We start from the raw sequence: 25102 nt of genomic DNA, 5'->3' as shown, positions 1-25102 counted from the left end.
AACCTATCCCTGATACATCTCTCCTTCTGAACTCTTTCCCAATCTCTCTCTGACCCACTGGCATCTCCCCTATCCCCACTAAACTCCCCCTGACCCATCTCTCCCCAATCCTCTCCAATTTCTCCTTCGACTTCCACCTACTGCAAGTACCTCCTGACTCTTCTAAGTGGCACGTCCTGTTCCAAGCATTTCTAGTCTCATATTAGAACCTGCCACCAATTCTTTGGCCACACAAGAATAAAAGAAGTCAGGCAAAATTTTACCTTTGAAGTCCGGCAAATGTGCAAATGAATTCCCCAAACAAATCACGGCATCAAACCCATCACCTGGCTTCGGGATGTCCAAGGGTAACGTCAACCAATTGGCTTCTTCGATTACTGTGAAGCAAAGCATGCTGGTTAATGGGCTAAAGGAGTGGGGCCATCAGAGATAAGTCACACAAGGGTAAGTCCTGAAAGGGGTCAATGTGGCTTTCTCGCCAACTCAAACAAGCATGACAAAAGAGGAATGATAGATACAGATCTATTAACTTTCAAAAGGGAATTGGATTGCTTTTTCAAAGAAAAACACTGCAAGGCTGGGAGGCAAGTGCAAAGGAATGAACTGTCTGGGAGCTCTGTAAAAGAGCTAGCACTGACAGGATGGAACAAATAGTCTCCTTCAGATGTCCAAGACTTTTATAACAGCTATGTCCCAAAGCACTTTACAAGTGTCCTTTTAGAGATGCAGTAGAGACTGTAAGTGCCACAGCAGCAAGATCCCATTCAGTGAGGAAATAATCTGAAATAAAAAAGAATGCTGCAGATGCTCAGTAGTATCTACGGAGTGAGAAACAGAGTTAATGGTTCAGGTCAACTAATTTTTTTTATCACGATTGAGAAAAGTTAGAAATCAAAGATGTTTCAAGTTGCTGAGAACACGAAGGGACTGGAGAGAACAAAGTAAATGGCCGCACGAAGATGGAGACAAGAGAGGCTGACTGATACAAGTGGCCATCTCTGACGAATGGTCATCAACACTAATTTGGTTTCTCTCTCCACAGATGCCACCCAACTTGCTGAGTATTTCTGTTTTTATTTCAGATTTTTTTTTCTGATTTTCAGGGCGACAATCTGGCTTACTTAGTGATGTTGTTTGAGTGGTAAATATGACTAGGATACCATATTACAGTAACATTGGAAGGACCCACCACAAAACAAAAGCCCAACAAGTCTGGAAGATTCATGGTAAGCAGGAGAGTACACTACATCACATACCAAGAACAAATAAAGAAACAACATTTCCAATAGCACACATTTAAGACCACTAGCAAACCAGATGATACAACTGAAAGCATTTAATGACATGTTAACATTTGGAATACATTGCCAGATGGAATGGAGAAAGGAATTTCAACCGAAACTTTCAAATACCAATTGAATAAATATTTCAAAAGAGAAAGAAACTGCAGGGACATGGTGAAGGAGAAGGGAGGGGTGACGCTATCTGAATTCCTCTCTGAAAAAGCTTGCCTGGAAACAATGGATAAACTTGTCTCCTCTTTGTGTTATATGCAACTGTGCAGACCACAATGGTCAGATACCAGCCGAGCCCGTGCTGTTCAGAGCAAACAATTGTCCTTTGTTTTATTATAAACCATCCAAACCCTTTGATTAGATGCTCATCTGTGATCACCCCCAGGTATCCATTATTCTATATATAAACCCCCTGAACCCCTGGATTAGATCCCAGTCTGTAATCACCCCCAGGTATCCATTATTCTATCTATAAACCCCCTGAACCCCTGGATTAGATCCCAGTCTGTAATCACCCCCAGGTATCCATTATTCTATATATAAACCCCCTGAACCCCTGGATTAGATCCCTGTCTGTAATCACTCCCAGGTATTCATTATTCTATATATAAACCCCCCTGAACCCCTGGATTAATCCCAGTCTGTAATCACCCCCAGGTATCCATTATTCTATATATAAACCCCCTGAACCCCTGGATTAGATCCCAGTCTGTAATCACCCTCAGGTATCCATTATTCTACGTATAAACCCCCTGATCCCCTGGATTAGATCCCAGTCTGTAATCACCCTCAGGTATCCATTATTCTACGTATAAACCCCCTGAACCCCTGGATTAGATCCCAGTCTGTAATCACCCCCAGGTATCCATTATTCTACATATAAACCCCCTGAACCCCTGGATTAGATCCCAGTCTGTAATCACTCCCAGGTATCCATTATTCTATATATATAAACCCCCTGAACCCCTGGATTAGATCCCAGTCTGTAATCACCCCCAGGTATCCATTATTCTATATATAAACCCCCTGAACCCCTGGATTAGATCCCAGTCTGTAATCACTCCCAGGTATCCATTATTCTATATATATATAAACCCCCTGAACCCCTCAGTTAGATTCGAGTGTCTAATTAAATTCAGGTATTCATTTTTTGATTAATTTGTGGACATCACTGGACAGGCCAGCATTCATTGTCCCTCCCTTCGTGCTCCCAAGAAGGTAAGGAGTTGCTCTTTTCCATGTACTGCCAGCGTTCCTACAACACTTTGGGCAGAGAGTTCCTGAATTCAGACACAGCAATACTGAAGGACCTGCAACATATTTCAACATCAAGGTGATGTGTGACTCAGAGGGGAACCCGCAAACGATGATATACCATGTGCCTGCTTGGTCTTTGTAGAATTGGGAGGTGCTGTTAAACCGGCTTGTTGAGTTGCTTCAGTGCATAAGAACAAGGAAATATAAGAGATAAAAGCAGGAGTGGACCATAAGGGATAAGGGTACTCAGACCAACACTGCCATTCACTAAAGTCATTTTTCCATGTGATAACAACGTGCAATGTTTACATCCAGTAAAACCTGAACATCGGCTTAGGCAATAGGTGGCAGGTAAAATACAAGACTCACAAATGTTTGGGAAGGAGCATCTCCAAAACAAGAGAGTCTAACCACTTAATTGTGATATTCAATGCTATTACCACTGCTGAGTCCTGCATCCTTGACTGTCTGGGAACCAGAAACTCAATTGGACCAGACACTTAAGTACTGTGGCTACAATTATTTTGTTTTTATTTTGTTCTAATTGTGTTCTTTCTTGTAAAAATTTATGTATAATTTATGTTTTTCTTGTGAGTGCTGCTTATATGATGCTATGAGCCTGTGATGCTGCTGCAAGTTAGATTTTCAATGCACCTGTGCATACATGTACCTGTGCATGTGACAATAAACTTGACTTTGAGCTTTGACTACAGCAACTGGGTTTCCTGCAATAACTTACCTCCTGACAGCCCAAAGCTTTTCCAGCAAGCACAAGGTGCGAGGCTGGAGCGTGACGGAATACTTTCCATGTGCTCAGATGAGTCCAGCTCCAGCAACTTTCAGGACATTCAACACCACCCAGCCCACTTGATTGACAGCCCATTCACCACCTGGCACATTCACTCCCTCCACCACCGGCCCACAGTGGCCGCAGTGTGCACCGTCTACAAAACGCGCCGCAGTTATTCATCCAGGCTACTGTGACAACACCTTCCAAACCTGTGACCCCTGCCACCAAGAAGGATCAGAACAGCAGGTGCACGGAAACACCACTGACTGCGTCCCTTTCCAAGTTGCATCATCATCCTGATTTTGGAAATACATCGCCGGTCCTCCCTTGCCACAGGTCTACATCTCGGAACTCTGTCTCCCGGAGCTTCTTCATCAGAACGACTGCAAGGATTCAAGAAGGCAGCTCAGCACCACCTTCTGAAAGGCAATTAGGAATGAACGATAAACACTGGCCTTGCCAGATCCTGAAAAATGAATGAAAAAGGCGACTATTCCATGGACCTGACATTTGCCTTATAGAGTCATACAGCACGGAAACAGGCCCTTCAGCCCAACTTGTCCATGTCGACCAAGATGCCCATCTAAGCTGGTCACATTTGCCCGTGTTTGGCCCATATCCCTCTGAACCTTTCCTATCCATGTACCTGTCCAAATGTCTTTTAAGTGTTGTTATTGTACCTGCCTCAACCACTTCCTCTGGCAACTCATTCCATATGTGGACCACCCTCTGGGTGAAAAAAGTTGCCCCTCGAGTTCCTATTAAATTTTTCCCATCTCACCTTAAACCTGTGCCCTCTAGTCTTTGATTCCCTTTCCCTGGGAAAAAAGTGTGTGGATTCACCCTATCTTTGTCCCTCATGATTTTATACACCTTTATAAGGTCACCGCTCAGACTCCTATGCTCCAAGGAATAAAGTCCTTGCCTGCCCAACCTCTCCCTCTGTCCTTCTTGTTACAGAGCGCCTCAGTGCACCCTTTTAGCAAGATACTTACCCCAATTATCAAATGCTTCTTCTTTCCGTCGGTTCCATCGCTCCTTCAAGGCATATTTCAGCATCTTGTCGCTGGCGTCTGAACTCACTAGGGTGAAGCCCTCCTCCAGTAGCATGATGGAATCCACTCTGTCAAGACAAGGAACAGGGAGATGAGAGAGTGCAGAGGAGACTTACCAGGATGCTGCCTGGATTGGAGAGCATGTCTTATGAGGATAGGTTGAGTGAGCTAGGGCTTTTCTCTTTGGAGAGGAGCATGAGAGGTGACTTGATAGAGTTGTACAAGATGATAAGAGGCATAGATAAAGTGGACAGTCAGAGACTGTTTCCCAGGGCAAAAATGGCTAACATGAGGGGGCATAATTTTAAGGTGATTGGAGGAAGGTATAGGGGGGATATAGGAAGTTTTTTTTACACAGAGAGTGGTGGGTGCATGGAATGCACTGCCAGCAGAGGTTGTGGGGGCAGATACATTAGGGACATTTAAGAGACTCTTAGATAGACACATGAATGATAGAGAAATGGAGGGCTATGTGGGAGGGAAGGGTTAGATAGATCTTAGAGCAGGATAAAATGTCCGCACAACATCGTGGGCTCTAGGGACCCTACTGTGCTATAATGTTCTACGTTCCATGAGAAGGGGCCCACTCAATGTGGTAAGACTGGAACAACCTCACCTCTGACACAGTTGAAAAGGGACATTCATGGGCTTATTCAGAAAGGCAACCTTTGGACATCTTTAGAGAAGGAACCGATCCTTACCTCAGCGAGGCACACAGGATTTATACAGTGTCTTTCACAACTTCCAGGGCACCCCATGAGACAGAAGAAGCATAATAACGTGCCAGTGCATTAGGAAAAGTAGCACACAGCAAGCTCCCACACAGAGCAGATCATGAATTTCAATAAATTATTTAAGGTATCAGCTGACCGTTATAGCGCAGGGTAACTTTAAATGGTGAGCAAGAACACAAGGACCTAGGCAGGTCAGGTGACAGGGAAAGAAGGCTACCAATATTAATCAGTATAAAGAAATATGAAGCAGTACATTTTACGTGAATGTAGTGTGAATGCAAAGAATACAGTCAAACTCTGATAATCCGGCCCCTAATTGTTCAGGATCCTGAATGGTCCGGCATCAGGCTCACTCAGTCTGGAACTAAACTCAGGGTCCAAAGTGCAAGTGGGGTGTGCATCCAGAGCTGGACTTGGGCTTAGGGATGCGAGTAGGTTTGCAGCCAGAGCTGGGTCCAGTACACTTGTATATTTCCCGCCTGCTTTAAACTCCTGAGTTCACCAGAGAATTGAGTATACTGTTGGGTTACAATGCAAAACAACAAGTGAAATCAAAGGGTGTTGGGGTATTATTAGAAGTAACATCCAACAGCCCAGAAAATCTACCAGTCAGCCACTACCAAAGTTCAAAGGGTGCTGGATGACTGGAACTTTACTGTATTGCTCCCTCACTGTTCCCCACAGTTGGCTGCACAAAGTTCAACAGTAATCTTGTCCTCACTCCACAAACTTTTGTTTCCAAAGGTGGGTCTTGGATATAGGTAAGTCTAATACAATAGCAGTGACAGGATATGGGAGCTTTAAATAAGAGTGTTTCCTTTATTTCAGGTTATCTACAGGAACTGTGAACACTGAGTTTACATCATATTTCATGTAATGCAATGATGTGGCAAACATCCTCAGACTAACATAACTCATTTACATTTTATACATAACGCACCACACTGCCAACAATGGTAACCAATTTGTTGCCTGGCTTCCTTTGGCTTCTTCAGCTGTGTACTTGCAGTGTGAGGCTTGCAGCCTCTTGACTAACTGCTGTTCTGTGATCCTTCATTGGTAGTTGACTCTCTGTCAGTATTAGGAATACACTCATTGCCATAGATCACTTCAGCATTGACAGGCATGTCCTTTGCTGAGATTGCTTTATCCAAATGGACATCACTGACATGATTTCTGATATTCAAACACCATTGAACTACTGACAGGCCTCGTCACCAAGGTCCCACCGTTGAGTGTCCTACTTGTTCATTGGTCCGGTAATTCTCTCTCTTGGTCAGAACCGCTCAAGACTTTGCCTTCTGCTTCAGTTTCTATCGCTCTTCTCTCCCCCTCTCGTTAGACTGTAGTGACTCCGTCATGTCAGGAGACAATGAAGCGATGACAGCTCTCCCAAAGTGAGCCAGCAGCAAAGTATGGAGTGGTAAAGTATTTGAACGAGTTAGACCATCGATGATTCATTGTGAAGCTGAAGTAACTTTCCCTTAGTGTCAATAAAACAAAAGAGCTGGTCATTGACTTCAGGGAAGGGGGCGGTGTACATGCACCTGTCTACGTCAATGGTGCTGAGGTCGAGAGGGTTGAGAGCTTCAAGTTCCTGGGAGTGAACATCACCACAGCCAAGAAAGCTCACCAGCGCCTCTACTTCCTCAGGAGGCTAAATAAATTCAGCACGTCCCCTTTGACACTCACCGACTTTTATCGATGCACCATAGAAAGCACCCTATCTGGATGCATCACAGCTTGGTATGGCAACTGCTCTGCCCAGGATCGCAAGAAACTGCAGAGAGTTGTGGACACAGCCCAACGCATCTGGACACCAGCCTCCCCTCCTTGGACTCTGTCTTTACCTCTTGCTGCCTTGGCAAAGCAGCCAGCATAATCAAAGACCCCACCCACCCGGGTCATTCTCTCTTCTCTCCTCTTCCATCAGGCAGAAGATACAGGAGCCTGAGGGCACGTACCATGAGGCTTAAGGACAGCTTCTACCCCACTGTGATAAGACTATTGAACAGTTCCCTTACACCGTCAGATGGACTCTGACCTCACCATCTACCTTGTTGTGACCTTGCACCTTATTGCACTGCACTTTCTCTGTAGCTGTGACACTTTACTCTGTACTGTTATTGTTTTTACCTGTACTACATCAATGCACTCTGTACTACCTCAATGCACTCTGTACGATCAGTATGCAAGACAAGTTTTTCACTGTACCTCAGTACAAGTGACAATAATAAACCAACACCAATACATTTTCTCCTTTAAGGCTTCTTTCCATCCGACACATCGATAAATGTTTGATGCCATACATTACATAAGACTCATTTAATTGCAAAGCAAACTGTGGTCCTTAGTCAGGGACTCACTCTCCCAGTATTTCAGGCCAGGCAAAGATCCAACATCAACTCTTCAATGGATGCCTTGCTATCATACAAGTACCTACATATCTGACTTCACATTTTTTTTGACTACACAATGAGCACAAGAGTTGACACTGACTCATTGCTGGCAAACTGTACAAATTAACACAACATCCTCCAATTTTTCTTTTATCGATGTTTGCCCAATACATACAACTCCTGCTCTTCATACTGGCAATTCCAGTGCGTTCGACATCAACGATCCTTAATCAGGGGAATACTTATAAGGACTTGGTATTTAGTCAGTGGGCCAAATGGCCTCCTTCTGTGCCACAACTGTCCAGAACTACAGTAGGTGCTTGGCAGTCGGCAGTTAAAAGTTAAGATACGGCAAACCTTGGCCTATAAATGTGGCCTCTAGGACAGGTCATGAATGAGGAAATATCTAGGGAGCAATAGTCAACCAGTTTTTAATGATTATCTACCTGGACGAGCACTTGAATTGCTAAGGCATAGCAGGCGACAGACCAAGTGCTGGTAAACAGGATTGGCACAGATGGGTACTTCATGGTCAGAATAGACCTGTTGGACCAAAGGGCCTGTATCTGTGCCATATGACTCTATGACTCTCCAACAACTTCTGCACTTATTGGTGAGAGATTGATTTTGTACCTTTTTTTAAAATTGAATTTACATTCTCATATCGTCAAGCTGAGGTATGACTTTGCCTTCTCTGTCTTTATTTCATCTAGGCCTACAGGTGTGTCGCAATAATTGGTCCAGTATGGTTAAGCTAAACATGCTCTGCTATCAGGAGAAATGGGCTGAATTGGTCTTTTGATGGCGCCCTCCCCAAGTTAGTTCATCTATCCTGAGGTCCACACCAAGCACCCTTCCTTGGATCAGTGACACTGGACCTTGGAATACTAATCACTGCAGTATATACAATGTTGGCTGTAAACAATGATTGTTAGTCTAGTACTGTCCCCCCCGTCCTGTGACCAACTGTTCTCTGAAATGCAGGAATGTTATAGGAAGCTCCAGAGCCAGCCTGTGAAGATCCCTTGAATAAAATATGCTCACTTTGTTTCAGATCTTTCTGCTTCATGTTCATTAGTCTGTGCAGTCCCCAATGGATTTCATTAAAGATTTGATATTTTCATCTATGGAAAATTGGTGAATTATTCTTTATTGTCACATGTACCAAGGTACAGTGAAAAACTTTTTTTGCATGCCATCCATACAGTTCATTTCATCACATCAGTACATCGAGGTAGTACAAGCAAAAAGCAATAACAGGATGCAGAATAGAGTGTTACAGTTACAGAGAAAGTGCAGTGCAGGCAGACAATAAGGTAAAAGGCCATGTCGAGGTAGATTGTGAGATCAAAAGTCCGTCTTATACAAGAGGTCCATTTGGTAGTCTTATAACAGCGGGATAGAAGCTGTCCTTGAGCCTGGTGGTATGTGCTTTCAGGCTTTTGTATCTTCTGCCCGATGGGAGGAAGGAGAAGGGAAAACGTTCTCCCTGTGACCGCTTGGGTTTCCACCACGTGCTCCAGTTTCCTCCTACACCCCATAGACACATGGTTGTGTAGGATAACTGGGATGGGATTAACGTGGGATTAGTGTAAGTAGGTGGCTGATGGTTGGTGTGGACTCGGTGGACGTGTTTCGTGCTGTATGACTTTGGGAGAATGACCCAGCGGTTAATTGTATGAAGGGCCTGTTTACGTGTGTATGAATGTGACTTTGCCCCTTGTGTATTTAAGCCTAATGAAATCCACTGCAGAAGGTACAGAAGTATGTACTGAGCACACACACTTCACTATTGTGGTTTCTGACACTGGCCCCTCAATCTTCCAACACAGAAAACATCTGACACGAAGGGCTCAGCTCAGGGCCAAGGCCTTTGATAGTCTCTTTGGAACTAATCTCCAATCCCCTCCCACCTCCCCCCACGTTATCTTCTTAATATCCGACAAATATTTTTACACGCAGCTCGGTGGCCTGGTTGAGTTCTAGCACTTCCTTGAACAGCACTGTTTACTTGAACTCTCTCGGAGTCACAAGAGCTGGACAAATTACAGAGTTCAAAACGTGGCACTGAGCATCTCATTCTGTTTTGAGCTGTGATTATTCTCCCAGTCCAAGCAAAGTAACTCAAACTCTCCAGCAATTGAAGTTACTCCTGACTGTACTTCAAGCAAGCATATCATAGCAAGCAGATGAAACACTTGCATTTATTATAGCGCCTGTATGGCTTCAGGATACTAAAGTCAGAGTCATAGAGTCATACAGCACAGAAACAGGCCCTTCGGCCCACCATAGTTAGGCTGACTTTCTTATCCACCGATATTAATTCCATTTGTCCTTCTATGCCTTGCCTATTTAAGTGATTGTTTTAATGCCTCTTAAATGTAGTAATTCTATATGATTCCACCACCTCCTTTGGCAGAGTGTTCCAGATATCAACTCTCTGTGAGAAAACTTACCCCTCTGAAGCTCTTTTAAACTCCCTCCTCTCAGCTGAAACCAATGCCTTAGATGCCCCTACCATGGGAGGAAGATTTTGACTCTTCACCCAATCTATGCCTCTCATAATCGTGTATACTTCTGTCAGGTCACCCTCAGCCTCCTTTGCACCAGGGGAGAAAAGCCGAGCCCATCTAATCTCTCCCCATAACTCGACCTCTCATCCGGCGAACACCCTGGTGAATCTCCTCTGCACTCTCCCTAGCTCTCTCAAAGTTAAGATAAGAGAAGATATCTTTATTAGTCACACGTACATCGAAACACACAGTGAAATGCATCTTTTGTGTAGAGTGTTCTGGGGGCAGCCCGCAAGTGTTGCCACGCTTCCGGCGCCAGCATAGCATGCCCACGACTTCCTAACCCGTACGTCTTTGGAATGTGAGAGGAAACTGGAGTACCCGGGGGAAACCCACACAGACACATGGGGAGAACGTACAAACTCCTTACAGACAGCGGCCAGAACTGAACCCGGGTCGCTGGCGCTGTAAATCGTTACGCTAACCGCTACATTACTGTGCCTGCCCAAAAGCAGTGGCCCATATGGGGATCGAACCCGCGAGCTCTGAAGCATAATCAATGCTAAAATTTAGGGAATACATCAAATGGCTTATCGAATAACACAAAGCGATATAGATAGAAGATTGTGGCACATGGGGGCTCAAAAATATTGCTGTTCCTTCATCATCACCAGGTCTAAATCCTGGAACTCTCTCCCCAACAGTGCAGCTTCACCAGAAGGACTGCAGCAGTTCGAGAGAGCAGCTCCCCACCTCCCTCTCAGGGCCATTTGGGCAAGAGCAGTAAAATTGGCACTGTGGACAAGGCCCAAATTGTGTAAAGAAAGACATGGAAGGAATATGGGGATGTGTCATTGGAAGGTCTGTTAGAATATATTCAAAAATGGAAGAGTCCACACTGGAAAGTCAAAGGTGACAGAGAGAGAGAGAGAGCGAGAGAGAGAGAGAGAGGGAGAGAGAGATGTACAAGAGCAGATCTACAAACAACCACCAACGTTTGGTTTCAAGTCTCATCTCAGATCTGGCATTTCCAACAAGACTGGAGTGTCAGCCGAGGCTGTGTATACCGGCTTCTGGAGGGGGCAACTGACCCAACGTTCTTGTTGGGGAACCTAAGGTCAGTCAGTCATCTGCTTCCTTAAAAAGGAATCCAGACACAAATGGTATGATTTCACTCAAGGGGTGTAGAGAAGGTTCACTAGAATGGCTCCAGGAATGAGGAACTTCAGTACCAAAATTATTCTGGGGAAGCTGGGGCTGTTTTCCTTGGACCAGAAAAGGTCAACTCATAGAGTCATATTTCACAGAAACAAGCCCTTTATCTCACCATCTCTTTGTTGACCATCAAGTAACCATCTATACTAATCCCATTTACCAATGCACGATCCTTCTATGCCTTGGTGATTCAAATGCTAGTCCAGATGCTTTATAAATGTGAGAGCCTCTGCCTCCACTTCCTTCTAAGGCAGTGCATTCCAGATGCCAACCACCATCTGAGTGAAAAAATTCTTCCTCAGATCCCTTTTAAACCTCTTAGTTCTCACCTTAAAGCTATGCCCTCGGGTCTTAGACACCTCCGTCATTGGGAAAAGTTTCTTACTCTCCACCCCACCTATTCTTCTCACTATCTTTCCCGGTTCCCCCCTCAGCCTCCTCTGCTCCATGGCAAACAAGCCCAGCCTATCCAGTCTCCAGAGAGCAGACTTGACGGAGGTGTCCAAGGTGTTTAAACAGGCAACATGGAGGGAAGCTGTTCTCCATTCGTAGGTAGTTCAAGGGCCAAGTCTGAGCAGAAGGATGCGAGGAATATCATTTTTACGTGAGTGATTTTGATCTGGAATTCACTGCCTGTAGAAATGGTGGAAACAGGACAATTAGGGCTTTGGAAAGGGAATGGGATCGGCGCTTGAGGGTGAATATTTTTCAAGGCCATGAGGAAAGAGCAGGTGGAAAGAGACACCAAACGTGAGTCATAGAGTCAGACATCACGGAAACAGGCCTGTCGGCCCAACTGGTCCATGCCAACCAAGATGTCCATCCAAGCTCGTCCCATTTGCCCGCATTTGGCCAGCATGTGGTTTTATTGGCCAACAGGACATGTGCGCTCGCCGGCTTTATTTTTGTTTGTAGCTTTAACCGTGCAGTACACCCTTCGGGTAAGCAGATCAGGTGGCAGCAGACAATGAAATGTGTGCTTGGCGCACTCTAGCCAACAACGGGACCATCAACTCCCTTGAAGGACTGAAGAGATTAACCTTGGTCAACAAAGCAGGAGCCACTATTGAAAACTGTACTGCAACAAAACTGAACTGAAACCTCATTAAAAAGGATTTGATTATACTTGAGGCATAAAGATATGATCAAAGTTACTGGGTATAACACTGCAGAACAGTGTCATACTCATTAAGATTAGGCTGTAAGACATTTTGCAATGTTCACTGGTAGAGCTTGCAGTGAGGAAATTTTTGTTCCCACCCACCTAACTGAAAAGGGGAACTTGGGTGTCAGCCATCGGCAGTGGAGTTACAGAACATGGAACACTACAGCACAGTACAAGCCCTTCGGCCCACAATGTTGTGCCGACATTTTATCCTGCTCTAAGATCTATCTAACCCTTCCCTCCCATGTAGCCCCCTATTTTTCTATCATCCATGTGTCTATCTAAGAGTGTCTTAAATGTCCTATATGTATCTGCCCCCAGCACCTCTGCAGGCAGTGCGTTCCATGAACCCACCACTCTCTGTGTAAAAAACTTACCCCTGACATCCCCCTTATACCTTATCTTATCTTACATGCCTTGCTTCAGAGCTTCAGCAGGCAAGTTACTTACTTCAGGATACCCGGTTCCACAGTCTACTGCCACCGTCTTGCATGGCTGCAACACACAAAATGCTGGAGGAACTCAACAGGTCGGGCAGCATCTACGGAGGGAGATGGGATAGTCGATGTTTTGGGTCGAGACCCTTCATCTGGACTGTGGCTCTACGTGGCTATCCCAGTTGAGTTTCTGATCAATGGTGTTTCCCCCACCCAAAGATATTGATGTTAGATGAGCAATGGTAACACCAATGAAGGGCAGAAGGTCAGGTGGTCAGACTGTCTTCCTTTGGAGATGATCTTGCCTGGCAATTTTATGATGTGAATGGCTCTTGACACTCATCAGTCCATCACACACAAGATGCTGGAGGAACTCAGCAGGTCAGGCAGCATCTAGGGAGGGGAATGAACAGTCGGCGTCTCGGGTCGAGACCCTCCATCTGGACTGGAAAGGAAGAGGGCAGAAGCCGGAATAAGAAGGTGGGTGATAGATGAGTCCATGTGAGGGGGGGGGGGGAGGTTGATGGCGGGGGGGGAGGTAGATGGGGGGGGGAGGGACGGATGATAGGGAATGATGTGAGAAGCTGGGAGGCGATAGGTGGAAGAGGCAAAGGGTTGAAGGAGGAGGAATCCGATAGGAGAGGACAGTAGACCTTCCCCCTCTCGCCTGAACACCTATCATCTGGAAGAAAGGATTAGAGGAATGTGGGCAAAGCACAGGCAAATGGGACTAGCTCAGATTGACATCTTGGTTGGCACAGAAGATTTGGGCCGAAGGGCCTGTTTCCGTGCTGTATTACCCTATAATTCTATAAGTGCTGCTTGATAGGGAAGGTGTGGAGAGAGGGCTGCTGCTGAGGGCTGTGCCTTATCCAATTGAAGCCTTTATCCTGAAAAGACTCCCCGTGAAAAAGTTCCCAGAGCTGCAAGATGTTGATGCTCCTCCTAGCGTTCTGCAAAGTACATTTTGTGAAATATCAGGCAGCTGGTTGCTTGCAAATTTTAAAATACCACAAACTATTAAAAAGTCTGTATTTTTATTACTCCACAACTTACAATCTCTTACATGGACTGTGAAGGGAAAAACACCATTCTAACCTGCTGTCCTTTCTTGGAATGGCACTGAATTATTTTCTGAAATGATTCCTGGTCAGCAGGCAAAGGCTGTTGATTGCACCAACTTGTGTTTGTTTCCAAGGTAAGATGTGGCAAAACAGCTGTAATTATGCACAGTGCCAGCCATACCTCCAGCAGCGGCCAGTCATGTTCAGCCTTTACTTGGGGGGTGACCCAGAGCACAAATCAGTTGCCAATGATCTACAATCTCATCCAGGAGGCCCTAAAACATACTAAAAGTCCACTCAGAGATTGGGGCAGGGAAGGGGGCGTGTGGAGTGGGGGTATAGGTTTGGAGCATCTACAATTATCAACTCACTCTTGAGGGCTCACTCCAAATTATTAACAATCCCCCTACCCTGACTTTGCAAGGTGCTTGTCAGCTACTAAAAGGAAACGGGGGCTATTGCTGGGGAAAATCTAAGGATACCACAGAGAAAGAATTGAAGAGGGCCGTTCAGTTTGGAAGCATCCACATTGGAGTGGAACAAGAAATCACATAAAGGCCATAATGGAATTGGAATTGAAATTGGTTGATTGTTGTCACATGTACCGAGAGACAGTGAAACACTTAGTTTTGCATGCCATCCATACAGATCGTTTCAAAACATAAGTACATCAAGGTAGTACAAGGGTAAAGCAATAACAGAATGCAGAACAGACTGCGACATTTACAGAGAAAGTGCAGTGCAGGCAGGCAGTAAGGTGCAAGGGCCTGGACAAGGTAGATTGTGAGGTCAAGCAGTTCATCGTTGATGTATAGGAGGTCCGTGCAAGAGACCTATGGCAGTGGGATAGAAGCTGCTTCTGCTTCTGAGTAATACACTTGGAATCAAAAGCTTCTAATGGAAACTACTAGATTGTTGTAAAAACTCATTTGGTTCACAGAGGTCCTTCAGGGGCAGAAATCTGCCCTCATTACCCGGCTTGCCCTATTTGTGATTCTAGACTTATAGCACAGTGGAAAACTGAAGCAAACCACCCAGTTCTGGGGCAAATTGGGAATCGAGCAATATAAGAAGATTTCTTTATTAGTCACATGTACATCGAAACACACAGTGAAATGCATCTTTTGTATAGAGTGTTCTGGGGGCAGCCCGCAAGTGTCGCCACGCTTCCGGCGCCGACATAGCATGTCCAAAACTTCCGAACCCGTACGTCTTTGGAATGTGGGAGGAAACCAGAGCACCCGGAGAAAACCCACGCAGAGACGGGGAGAATGTACGAACTCCTGACAGACAAGAGGCCGGAATTGAACCCGGGTCACTGGCGCTGTAATAGCGTTACACTAACCGCTACACTACCGTGCCTGCCCACACTAACCCAGCAAGGACCACCCGTACCCTGTGAACAGTCAATTTAAAAATAAGCCCCATCGCACCTGCCATCCCCAACACTCAAGTGACAGAACCAAATGGAAAAAGGGTACGTTGTCCTAACAAAAAAAATGCAAGTAACAAGACAAAAACAGAAAATGCTGGAAATACTCAGCAGGTCAGGCAGCATCTGTGGGAAGAGAAACAGTTCACATTGCAGGTCTGCTACCCTTCATCCCGACATTTTTCTCTCTGCAGATGCTGCCTGACATGCTGAGTGTTTTCACTATCTTCTGTTTTTATTTCAGACTTCCAATATATGCAGTTATTTGATTATTTGCATTCAATCACAGTGCCTTTGAAGATGAAGATGATTGGGTAATTCACCTGTCAATCAAACCTCAGTAACCAACTGAGGTCGATTTTAGCAGTCATATTGTATTACATAACAATTCTCCATTCAAAGCGTTTTTCTGGAGAAGTCGCCCTTCATATGTTAGAAATTGCAGTCGTTTCTGTTGCATGTGTCATGTGTGTTCCTCAAGCAGGGGTGCACAGATGGATTCTGTTTACTGAGGACATAAATCTTGCTCACTGTAAGTCTGACAGCCTATCAGTCCCCAACTATCATTTCCTGGCAGCAAGTTCAGAGGACACTCTGAAGTAATAAACACATAACTAAAGATTAAACCAGCAGTTTTTCAATATTTCCAAAAGCATGTTGCAAATTCTAGGGTTTGTTTTCCTAGGTGGCTAAGGGGTGACCTAATAGGAGGTTTATAAGATTACGAAGGGGGTGGATATGGTAGGAGATAAAAGTCCTTTTCTCATGGTAAGGGTGTCTAAGACAAAGGGAGTAGGTTTAAGATGAGAGGTAGGAGATTTGGGAAGGATCTGAGGGGGGATGTTTTTTTCTCACAGATGGTGGTTGGCGTCTCAAAAGCACTGTCTGAGGAGACAGAGACTCTCACAGCATTTAATAAGCAACTGGATGCTTTCTGAATCACTAAGGCACAGGATGCTACGGACCTAATGTGGGTAATTGGGATTAGTATAGATAGATAATCTGGTGGCATGGATGTGGTGGATCAAAGGGCTTGTTTCTGTGCTGCATGACTATGACTCTAAATCGGGAATTAAACATGGGATGCATTTGCAATTCCAATTAAACAAAAATTAGTATTATTTATTTTTTCATTTGTTGTATAGAAAGTGACATCACTGGCAAGACTGGCATTTCTTACTTGTGCCAAACTACCCTCAAGACAGCAGTGGTAAAATGAATCCATGAGGCTGGTTGAGCCAGAGAGCATGGAAACTGGCCCTTTGGCCCATCAAGTCCATGCCAACCATCGATCAGCCATTTTTACACCAATCCTACCCTAACCTATTTTATTCTCTACACATTCCCCCCATCAACTTCCCCCAGATTCCACCACTCACCTGCACATGAGGGGCAATTTACAGCAACCAATTAACCTACCAACCTGCACATCAGTGAGAGGAATCCGGAGCACCCGGAGGAAACCAGGCAGTCACAGGAATAACGTGCAAACTCCACACAGGCCGCACCGGAGGTCAGGATCGAACCGGGGTCTCTGATGCTGTGAGGCAGCAGCTCTCCTTGTTGTGCCACTGTCAAGGACTGTGGCCTTCCTGAACCAATGCAGTTTTTGTGTTTTAGGGCTTGTGGTTGAATGATCTCCAGTGCCAGTTTTATGCCCAGGCATCAATACTATAACCAGAAAAGTAGAAACAGGAGTAGGCCATTCAGCCCCTCGAGCCTGCTCTATAATTCTAGATCAGGGCTGACACTTAAACCCCACTCCATAAAGATGAAGGCCTTAAACTTCCATAGGGTATGACCCACCTCCTGCTATTAATGAATGGAATACTAGAGGTTTTGTGGGTAAAGGCTACATCCTTCCTTATTATGGAAATTTTCCATTGGATCTACTCAGGAAGTTGCTCTCTGAAATAATCTAATTACATGTGCAGTTGTCCAATTATTAAGAATAAGAGTTGATGTGGGCCAGTTCCTCTTATCCAGATGTGCTGTTGGAGACATTCAGACGGCTGATCCAAGTATATACTCAGCAGTTGTCTTGGTGAGCTCGCTAGACTTATCCTGATCATAATTCCAGGCGATACAAGTCATCTGAAGCAAGATCAGGATTGCTGGAAGAGCTCAGCCACTCAGGCAGCATCTGTGGGAAGAGCATCCGGTCAAGGTTTGGGGTCCGCCGCCCTTCCTCAGAACTGGGGAGAGGAGGGTAGAGGGTCTTCACTTTTCTCAGAGCTGGGAGGGAGAATTGAGGTGTAAGACCACATGGAGATAGGTTGAGCCAGATCAGGTGATGACGAGCCTGAGTACTGATCCTTTGAGTGAAGCAGGGTGAGAAAGGGACATAAGTATGATAGTGGGAAACGATGAGTGAGCAATTTACCCAAAGTTGGAGAATTCGGAGCTCATTCCTGAGGGTTGCAAACAAGATGTTGTTCTTCCAGTTTACATTGGTAGTGGAGGAGACTGCAGACAGACAGGTTGGAAAGGGAGTGGGATGGAGAATTAAAGTGGCAGATAGCAGGAAGCTCAGGATCACCCCTACGGACTGAGCGCACTGTAGGTGCCCCACAAATAGATCACCCATTCTATGATTGTTTTTTCCATTGTAGAAGAGACCATATCGTGAACACTGAACGCAGTACACGGGATTGGGAGAAATGCAAGAGAATCACTGCCCCACCCAGAATGACTGTTTGAGCCCCTGGATGGTAAGAAGGGTGAAAGGGCAGAGGCTGCACCTCCCCTGGTTGCATGGGAAGATGCCGAGGGACAGGGAATGATGGGCAAGGACAGAAGAGTGGGCCAGGAAGTCACAAAGACAGCGGTCCCTGCAAAATGCAGAAAGGGCAGGAGAGGGGAAGACATGACTGGTGGTACGATCGTGTTGGAGCTGACGAAAGTTGTGAAGGATAATGCGTTGAATGCAGAGGTTGGTGGGATGGGAGGTAAGATCCAGGGGAACTCTTGTTTCTGTTTTCAGGTGAGAGGGAGCAAATGTGCAGTTGAGAGCTCCGTCCACTATGGAGGAGGGGAAGTCACGCGTCAGGAAGAAGGAGGACATTTTAGAGGCACCAGGATGGAAGGCTTCATTATTGGAATAAAGAGACAAAGAAACTGGGAAAAGGGAATGGTGTTCTTACAGGAGGGAAGGTGAGAGGTATAGACGAGATGGGCTTGTCAAGGGTGTTAGTGGCTGAGATGGAGACAGAGAGATCCAGAATGGGAAGGATCAGAGATGGACCATAAAGCATGAGAGCAAGACGGAAGTTGGCAGCAAGAGTCATCCGATTTTGAAGTCCTACATGGATGCTGGATGCGACATCCATGCAGTCGTCGATGTATCAAAGCGTTGGGGAAGTGGTCCCGAAAAAGATTGGAGCAAGGACAGTTCCATGTATCGAACAAAAACACAGGCACAGCTCAGGCCCATGCAAGTTCCCATGGCTACACCTTGAATCTGGAGAAAGTTGAGTGGAATTGAAGAAGCTGTTGAGCGCAAGGAAAAGTTTCTCCAATTGAGTGTGCTGGTGGAGGGGAACTGGTTGGACTTCTGTGCAAGGAAGAAACTGAAGGAACTCACTGATGTGTGATGGCATTGTATAGGGATTGAACATCCACAGTGAAAATGAGCTGGTTAGGACCGGGGAATCGGAAACTCTCGAAATGGTGGAGGGCGTCAGAACTGTCACGGATGTAAGCGGGAAGGGACTGGACCATGGGGACCAGGATTGAGTTAGGGAGGAAGAAATAAGTTTGGTAGGGCAAGAGCAGGCAGAAGCAATAGTCTGCTGGGACTGTCCTGTTTGTGGATCTTGGGTAGGTGGTAGAAGCGGGCAGGGCACGGTGGGCGCACTACTAGGCTGGAGGCTCTGGAGGGAAGATCTCCTGATGAAATCAGATCTGTGACAGGTTACTGTCTGACTGGCTGAGTTCTTCCAGCATTTCTGGTTTTTATTTCAGATCCCAGCATCTGCAGTTTTATTTATTTTCCACCGGATGTGTGTTTTTTCCCTGTCGTGTCCACCCCCTCTCTGCGCCACACTGTCACAAAACTTAAAAGATTAGTCAGCATCATTTTCCCATTTTACTAACAGAATGTTAAAAGGACGTTTGTTCAAGATAACAACCACAACAGACAGTAATTTCTTGTGAAAAGCTTTTCGTGGTCATAGGCCAGCAAGACAGTAATCTCAGTCTGTGTTGAGTGAACCAACCTCGAACGAATTGACATTGCTAAACGTTGCACGCATCATTTGTTACCGGAACACAGGAATAACAGGCAATCAGGTTACTTATTGACCAATCTTCCGGTCTTGCCAGGAGCAATTAAGCATCAGCTTCACCCGTTGTGAGACAAGAGTCACAAGCAAGCATGACAGGGTTCCATGCTTAAAGGACACTTGCAAACCAGTAGGGCATTTAAGAGCATAAGAAATTGAAGCAGAAGACACAAGAGACTGCAGATGTTGGAATGTAGAGCAAAAAAACGAGCTGCTGGAGGAATTTGGCGGGTCAGGCAGCATCTGTGGAGGGAAACGGACAGTCGATGTTTCTGGTCAAGACCCGAGTAAACCCAAAGTCAAAGTCGAGTTTATTGTCATAAACACAAGCGCATGTACGTACAGGTGCAATGAAAAACTTACTTGCAGCAGCATCACAGGCTCATAAGCAGTGTTCACAAGAAAAACAGAAACATAAATTATACACAATTTTTACAAGAAAGAACACAATTAGAACAAAAAAAAACTATTCATTCCTTTGTGCTTGGTCCAACACCCAGCATCACTTTCCATCACTGAGCCCTCGATTCCCCTAATATTTAATATTCCCCAAACGTTCTCTGGTTTAGGACAATTTGGCAGCTTCAAAGTTGTATTGGATGACAAAGTTTCAGTTCCATTATATTTACATTGAATTATGGTTCTCAAATAGCTATGGCAGGATTTGAACCAGTATTCTTCAGATTATTCCTCCATCCTTTGGGATTACATGCTTGCCCTCATTGGTCAGGACACAGAACATAAAAATTGGGAGGTTGTGCTGCAACTTTACACTGGTTGGACCGCACTTGGAATATCGTGAGCAGTTCTGGTCACCACATTATCAGAAGGATGTAGCTGTGCTGGAAAGAGCGCAGAGGAGATCCACCGGGACGTTGCCTGGATTAGAGGACTTTTTTTTGAGGAGAGATCGGATAGGCTGGGCTTGTTTTCCCTGGAGCAAAGGACACTGAGGGGTGACCTGATGGAGATATATAAAATTATAAGAGACATAGATAAAGTAGATAGGGAGAATTTTTTTCACCTGATAGGAGTATAAAAAACAAGAGGGCACAGGTTTAACATGAAGGAAGGAAGGAGTCTAAGGGGATCCAAGGCAAAAGTTATTTTTTTTACACGGACAGTGGTTTATATCTGGAACTCGCTGCCAGAGGAGGTGGTAGAATCAGATAGAACTATTATCTTTACCAGGCATGTAGACAGTCACTTAAAAAGGCAAGGTATAGAAGGATATGGGCCAAATACAGGTAAATGGGCATAAAGGGTGACATGGACGTGGTGGTCTGAAGGGCCTGTTTCTGTGCTGTATGACTCTATGAATAGATATAACAGATGTACTGTTGAATGCATCCTGACTGGTTGCATCATGGTCTGGTACGGCAATTGGAGTGCACAGGAATGCAAGAAGCTGCAGAGAGTAGTGGACTCAGCCCATCGGTAGTATCTACACGAGGCGCTGCCTCAAGAAGGCAACATCCATCATCAAAGATCCCCACATTCCAGGTCATGCTATCTTCTCGCAGCTACCATCGGGCAGGAGGTACAGAAGCCTGAAGTCCCACACCACCAGGTTCAGGGACAGCTACTTCCCTTCAGCCATTCGGTTCTTGAACCAACCGGCACAACCCTAATCACTACAGTTTAGAAATACTACAACCACTTTGGTCATTTTACACTAAATTGGATCTTTTTTTTGTTCTAATTGTGTTCTCTCTTGTAAAAATTGTGTACATTTATGTTTACTTTATGCTTTTCTTGTGAATGCTGCTTGTAATGTTACGTGCCTGTGATGTTGCTGCAAGTAAGTTTTTCATTGCACCTGTGCATACATGTACCTGTGCATATGACAATAAACTCGACTTTGACTTTGAATATGACAAGAATCAGAAGTATATATCAATAGGGAGAGGTGGGGATAACAATGTAGTCTGGTTTTTGTTGCTGGTCATGTCTGCAAGAAATTTCATGTGGGTGCATCTCAAGCGTACAAACACACTTGCACACACACATGCACACAAACACACCCATGGTTACACACACAGACACAGGAGGAGCTGCTCCTTAAGACAGCACATAGCCTAACATCATTTATACATAAATAATCAGAAGAATTGAGGGGTATTTTTCACCCAGGGGATAGTTGAAATCTGGAATTGGCTGCCTAAGGAGGGGGTGGACGTAGATACTCACAACATTTCAAAATAAGTATCTACTTTCTTTTCCACAGAGGTCAATAGTATACCAGTAAATTGGGCCATCATCGCCAATGTAGAAAGTATCCTAACAGGTTGCGTCTCAGCCTGGTCCGGCAACTGCTCTGCTCTGGACCGACGGAACCTGCAGAGAGCGGTAAACACTGCCCAGTCCGTCACAGGCTCCTCACTTCCTTCCATCCTGTCCATCTTCACAGTGCTTCAGGAAGGCTAGTGGTATCGTCAGTGATGCCTGCCACCCTGACCGTTCCCTTTTCTCTCTTCTATTTTCTGGGGTGAAGACACAGGAGCTTGAAAGCCCGGACGACCAGACTCAAGAACAGCTTCTTCCCCACTGCTATCGGACTTCTGAACCAATCACCTCTTTCACATTCCCTTCCCGGTGCTGCTGCCATATTCTTGGGTCTCTTAGTTCTACCGTTCCCATTACTGTCACTTCAGCATTTCTTTTTGCGTTACCTCAGTCTGCACGACTATACTTTGTACCATTCTGCTGTTTTGCGCTTGTCGCCGTGTTTACGCTTGTATTTATTACCACCATGTTTACTCTGCGAACTTCACACGAGCAAGGAACTTCACTGCAGAGGATGAGCCAAATTGCTGTTTAAGTTGCTCCGGTTTCTGATGTATTTAAAGTCATTAAAATGGACACAATGAACCGAGAGCCAATATGTTTTTCTCCTTAATGTCCCCAATGAGTTGCTTTATGCAATGCAGCAACACGGAAGATGAAAGGGAAAGCCAAGTGTAATTGCAAATTGCAAATTTTGATTTGGCAGCAACGCAGCAGAAACTCCGGTTAGAAGCGGCTGGTTTTCTTTGCTACTTGCCGCCGAGGTGCACCTCAATCATCCAGTCAGCATCCGGAGCCTCCCTGGCCTCTTGCTTGAAAGCAGCTGAAAGTGCGGCCAAAAGGAGCTACTTGGCGTTCATGGTCACCCCTCCTCCTTTTCGCAGGTGGAAAGCAGAAGGTTGGCTCTCTAACCCTCCACCTACACCGCGAGATTCCTGTCCTTTCATCATCTGCCAGTGCCCTTCATCTGGCCTCCGCAGAGGCTTTTGAAACCCAGTGGCACCTCTGAAGATAAGGCCTGCGGAATTGTTGTTGATCCACTTAGTTACATAAACATAGTTACAAACTGCAGGGAGTTGTGGACACAGCTCGGCAAATCATGGAAACCAGCTCCCCCTTCATAGGATCAGTCTACACTTCTCGCTGCCTCAGTAAAGCAGCCAGCATAATCAAACACCCCACCTACCCCGGACATTCTCTCTTCTCCCCCCTTCCATCAGGCAGAAGATACAAAAGCCTGAAAGCACGTACCACCAGGCTCAAGGACGGCTTCTATCCCGCTGTTATAAGACTATTGAAAGGTCCTCTAGTACAATAAGATGGACTCTTGACCTCACAATCTACCTCGTCATGGCCCTTGCACCTTATTGTCTGCCCGCACTGCACCTTCTCTGTAACTGTAACACTTTATTCTGCATTCTGTCATTGTTTCCCGTCTACTACCTCAATGCACTGTTGTAATGAAATGATCTGTATGGATGGCATGCAAAACAAAGTCTTTTTGCAGTACCTTAGTTGCTGGAACATTGTTGGAGTGGTTCAGTGTTAGAGTGGGGGACTGAGGCTTTGGCTTGAGGCTTCAGCCAGAAGAGGCTGAGTAAGTGACCTAGGTGAGGGGAGTGCGAGCAGCTCTTTAAAAGAAGTTTCAGTAAGAAGGCATTGGTAAGAACGGGTAAGGTCTTTATTTTGTTGTCTGTAAATCCTTAGTCCTTGATTCAGTGTAGGCAGGATGGCAGTCAGGGCAGTGGAATGTTCCTCCTGTAAAATGTGGGATGTCAGGGAATTTTACTGTCTCCCTGATGACTGCATCTACAGGAAGTGCACCCAGCTGCAGCTCCTGACTGACCAGGTCAAGGAAATGGAGCTGGAGTTGGATGTACTCAGGACCATCTGGGAAGCTGAAAACCTCATACGTGGGACTTTTACCGAGGTGGTCACACCCAGGGTACAGGCTTCAGATAGATGTGTGACCACCAGGAGAAGCAAGGGGCGTAAGCAGATAATGCAAGGTTCCCCTGTGACCATTCCTCTCAGCAACAAGTCTACCCCTTTGGATACTGCTGAGGGGGATGGCCTATCAGGGCACAGCAACAGCAGCCAGGTCAGTGGCACTGTGGCTGGCTCTGCGGCTCAGCAGGGAAGGGTAAAGTCAGGCAGGGCAATAGTGATAGGAGACCCGATAGTTAGGGGGACAGACAGGAGATTCTGTGGCCACGAAAGAGACACCAGGATGGTGTGTTGCCTCCCAGGTGCTGGGGTCGAGGATGTCTCAGAGCGGCTTCAGAATATTCTCAAGAGGGAGAGTGCATGTTGGCACCAATAATATAGGTAGAAAGAGGTCCTGCACAGTGAGTATAGGGAGTTAGGAAAAAGGCTGAAGAGCAGGACCTCCAAGATAGTAATCTCTGGATTACTCCCGGTGCCTAGTCAGGGCAGGAATAGGATGATAGAACAGATGAATGAATGGTTGAGGAACTGGGGCAGGGTTTCGGGTTCTTGGATCATTGGAACCTCTTCTGGGGCAGGGGCGACCTGTACAAGAAGGACGGGTTGCACCTCAACTGGAGGAGAACCAATATACTGGCTGGGAGGTTCGCTAGTGCTGCTCAGGAGGGTTTAAACTAGTTTGGCAGGGGGATGGGAACCAGAGCACCGGGTCAGAAAGTGGAGGGATTGAGAGGCAGGTAGATGTCGGGGCCAGTAAAAACACGCAGGAGCAAAGTAATAGACATGATGGGATGGACAGTTTGAAGTGTGTGTATTTGAATGCTAGGAGTATTATTGTTAAGGGTGATGAACTTAGAGCATGGGATCAGTACATGGAACTATAATGCTGTAAACTGAACAGAGACTTGGCTGAGAGAGGGACAGGAATGGATACTTAATTTTCCAGGGTTTCAATGTTTTAGAAAATATAGAGAGGGAGGTAAAAGGGCGGGGGTGGGGAGGGAGTTGTACTACTAACCAGGGACAATATCACAGCTGCACTCAGAGAGGACATAATGGTGGACTTGTCCACTGAGTCTATATGGGTAGAACTCAAAAATAAGAAAGGTGCAATCACTCTAATGGGATTATACTACAGACCCCCCAATAGCCACTGGGACATTGAGGAATAGATATGCAGGCAGATTAGGGAAAGGTGTAAAACTAATAGTGTTGTAGTCAGTGACTTCA

At 45.6% G+C, this 25102-nt stretch overlaps 1 protein-coding gene across 2 annotated transcripts in view; it reads right to left on the bottom strand.

Annotated features, from left to right (window-relative positions):
* Positions 1-25102, bottom strand: part of gnmt (glycine N-methyltransferase) — a 47872-nt gene that overhangs the window by 10207 nt on the left and 12563 nt on the right. For both annotated transcript variants that reach the window (XM_052024303.1, XM_052024304.1), the window contains exons 2-3: positions 4338-4465; positions 264-377 (exon numbers count right to left, since the gene is read on the bottom strand). In XM_052024303.1, coding sequence (XP_051880263.1) covers positions 264-377; positions 4338-4465 — 242 coding nt within the window. The remainder of the gene's footprint in view (positions 1-263; positions 378-4337; positions 4466-25102) is intronic.

Source organism: Pristis pectinata, chromosome 10 (assembly GCF_009764475.1).
Source record: "Pristis pectinata isolate sPriPec2 chromosome 10, sPriPec2.1.pri, whole genome shotgun sequence".
In the NCBI taxonomy this organism is placed as follows: Eukaryota; Metazoa; Chordata; class Chondrichthyes; order Rhinopristiformes; family Pristidae; genus Pristis; species Pristis pectinata.
The sequence above is the reverse complement of the archived record's forward strand: the minus strand, read 5'-3'. Positions and strand labels throughout refer to the sequence as shown.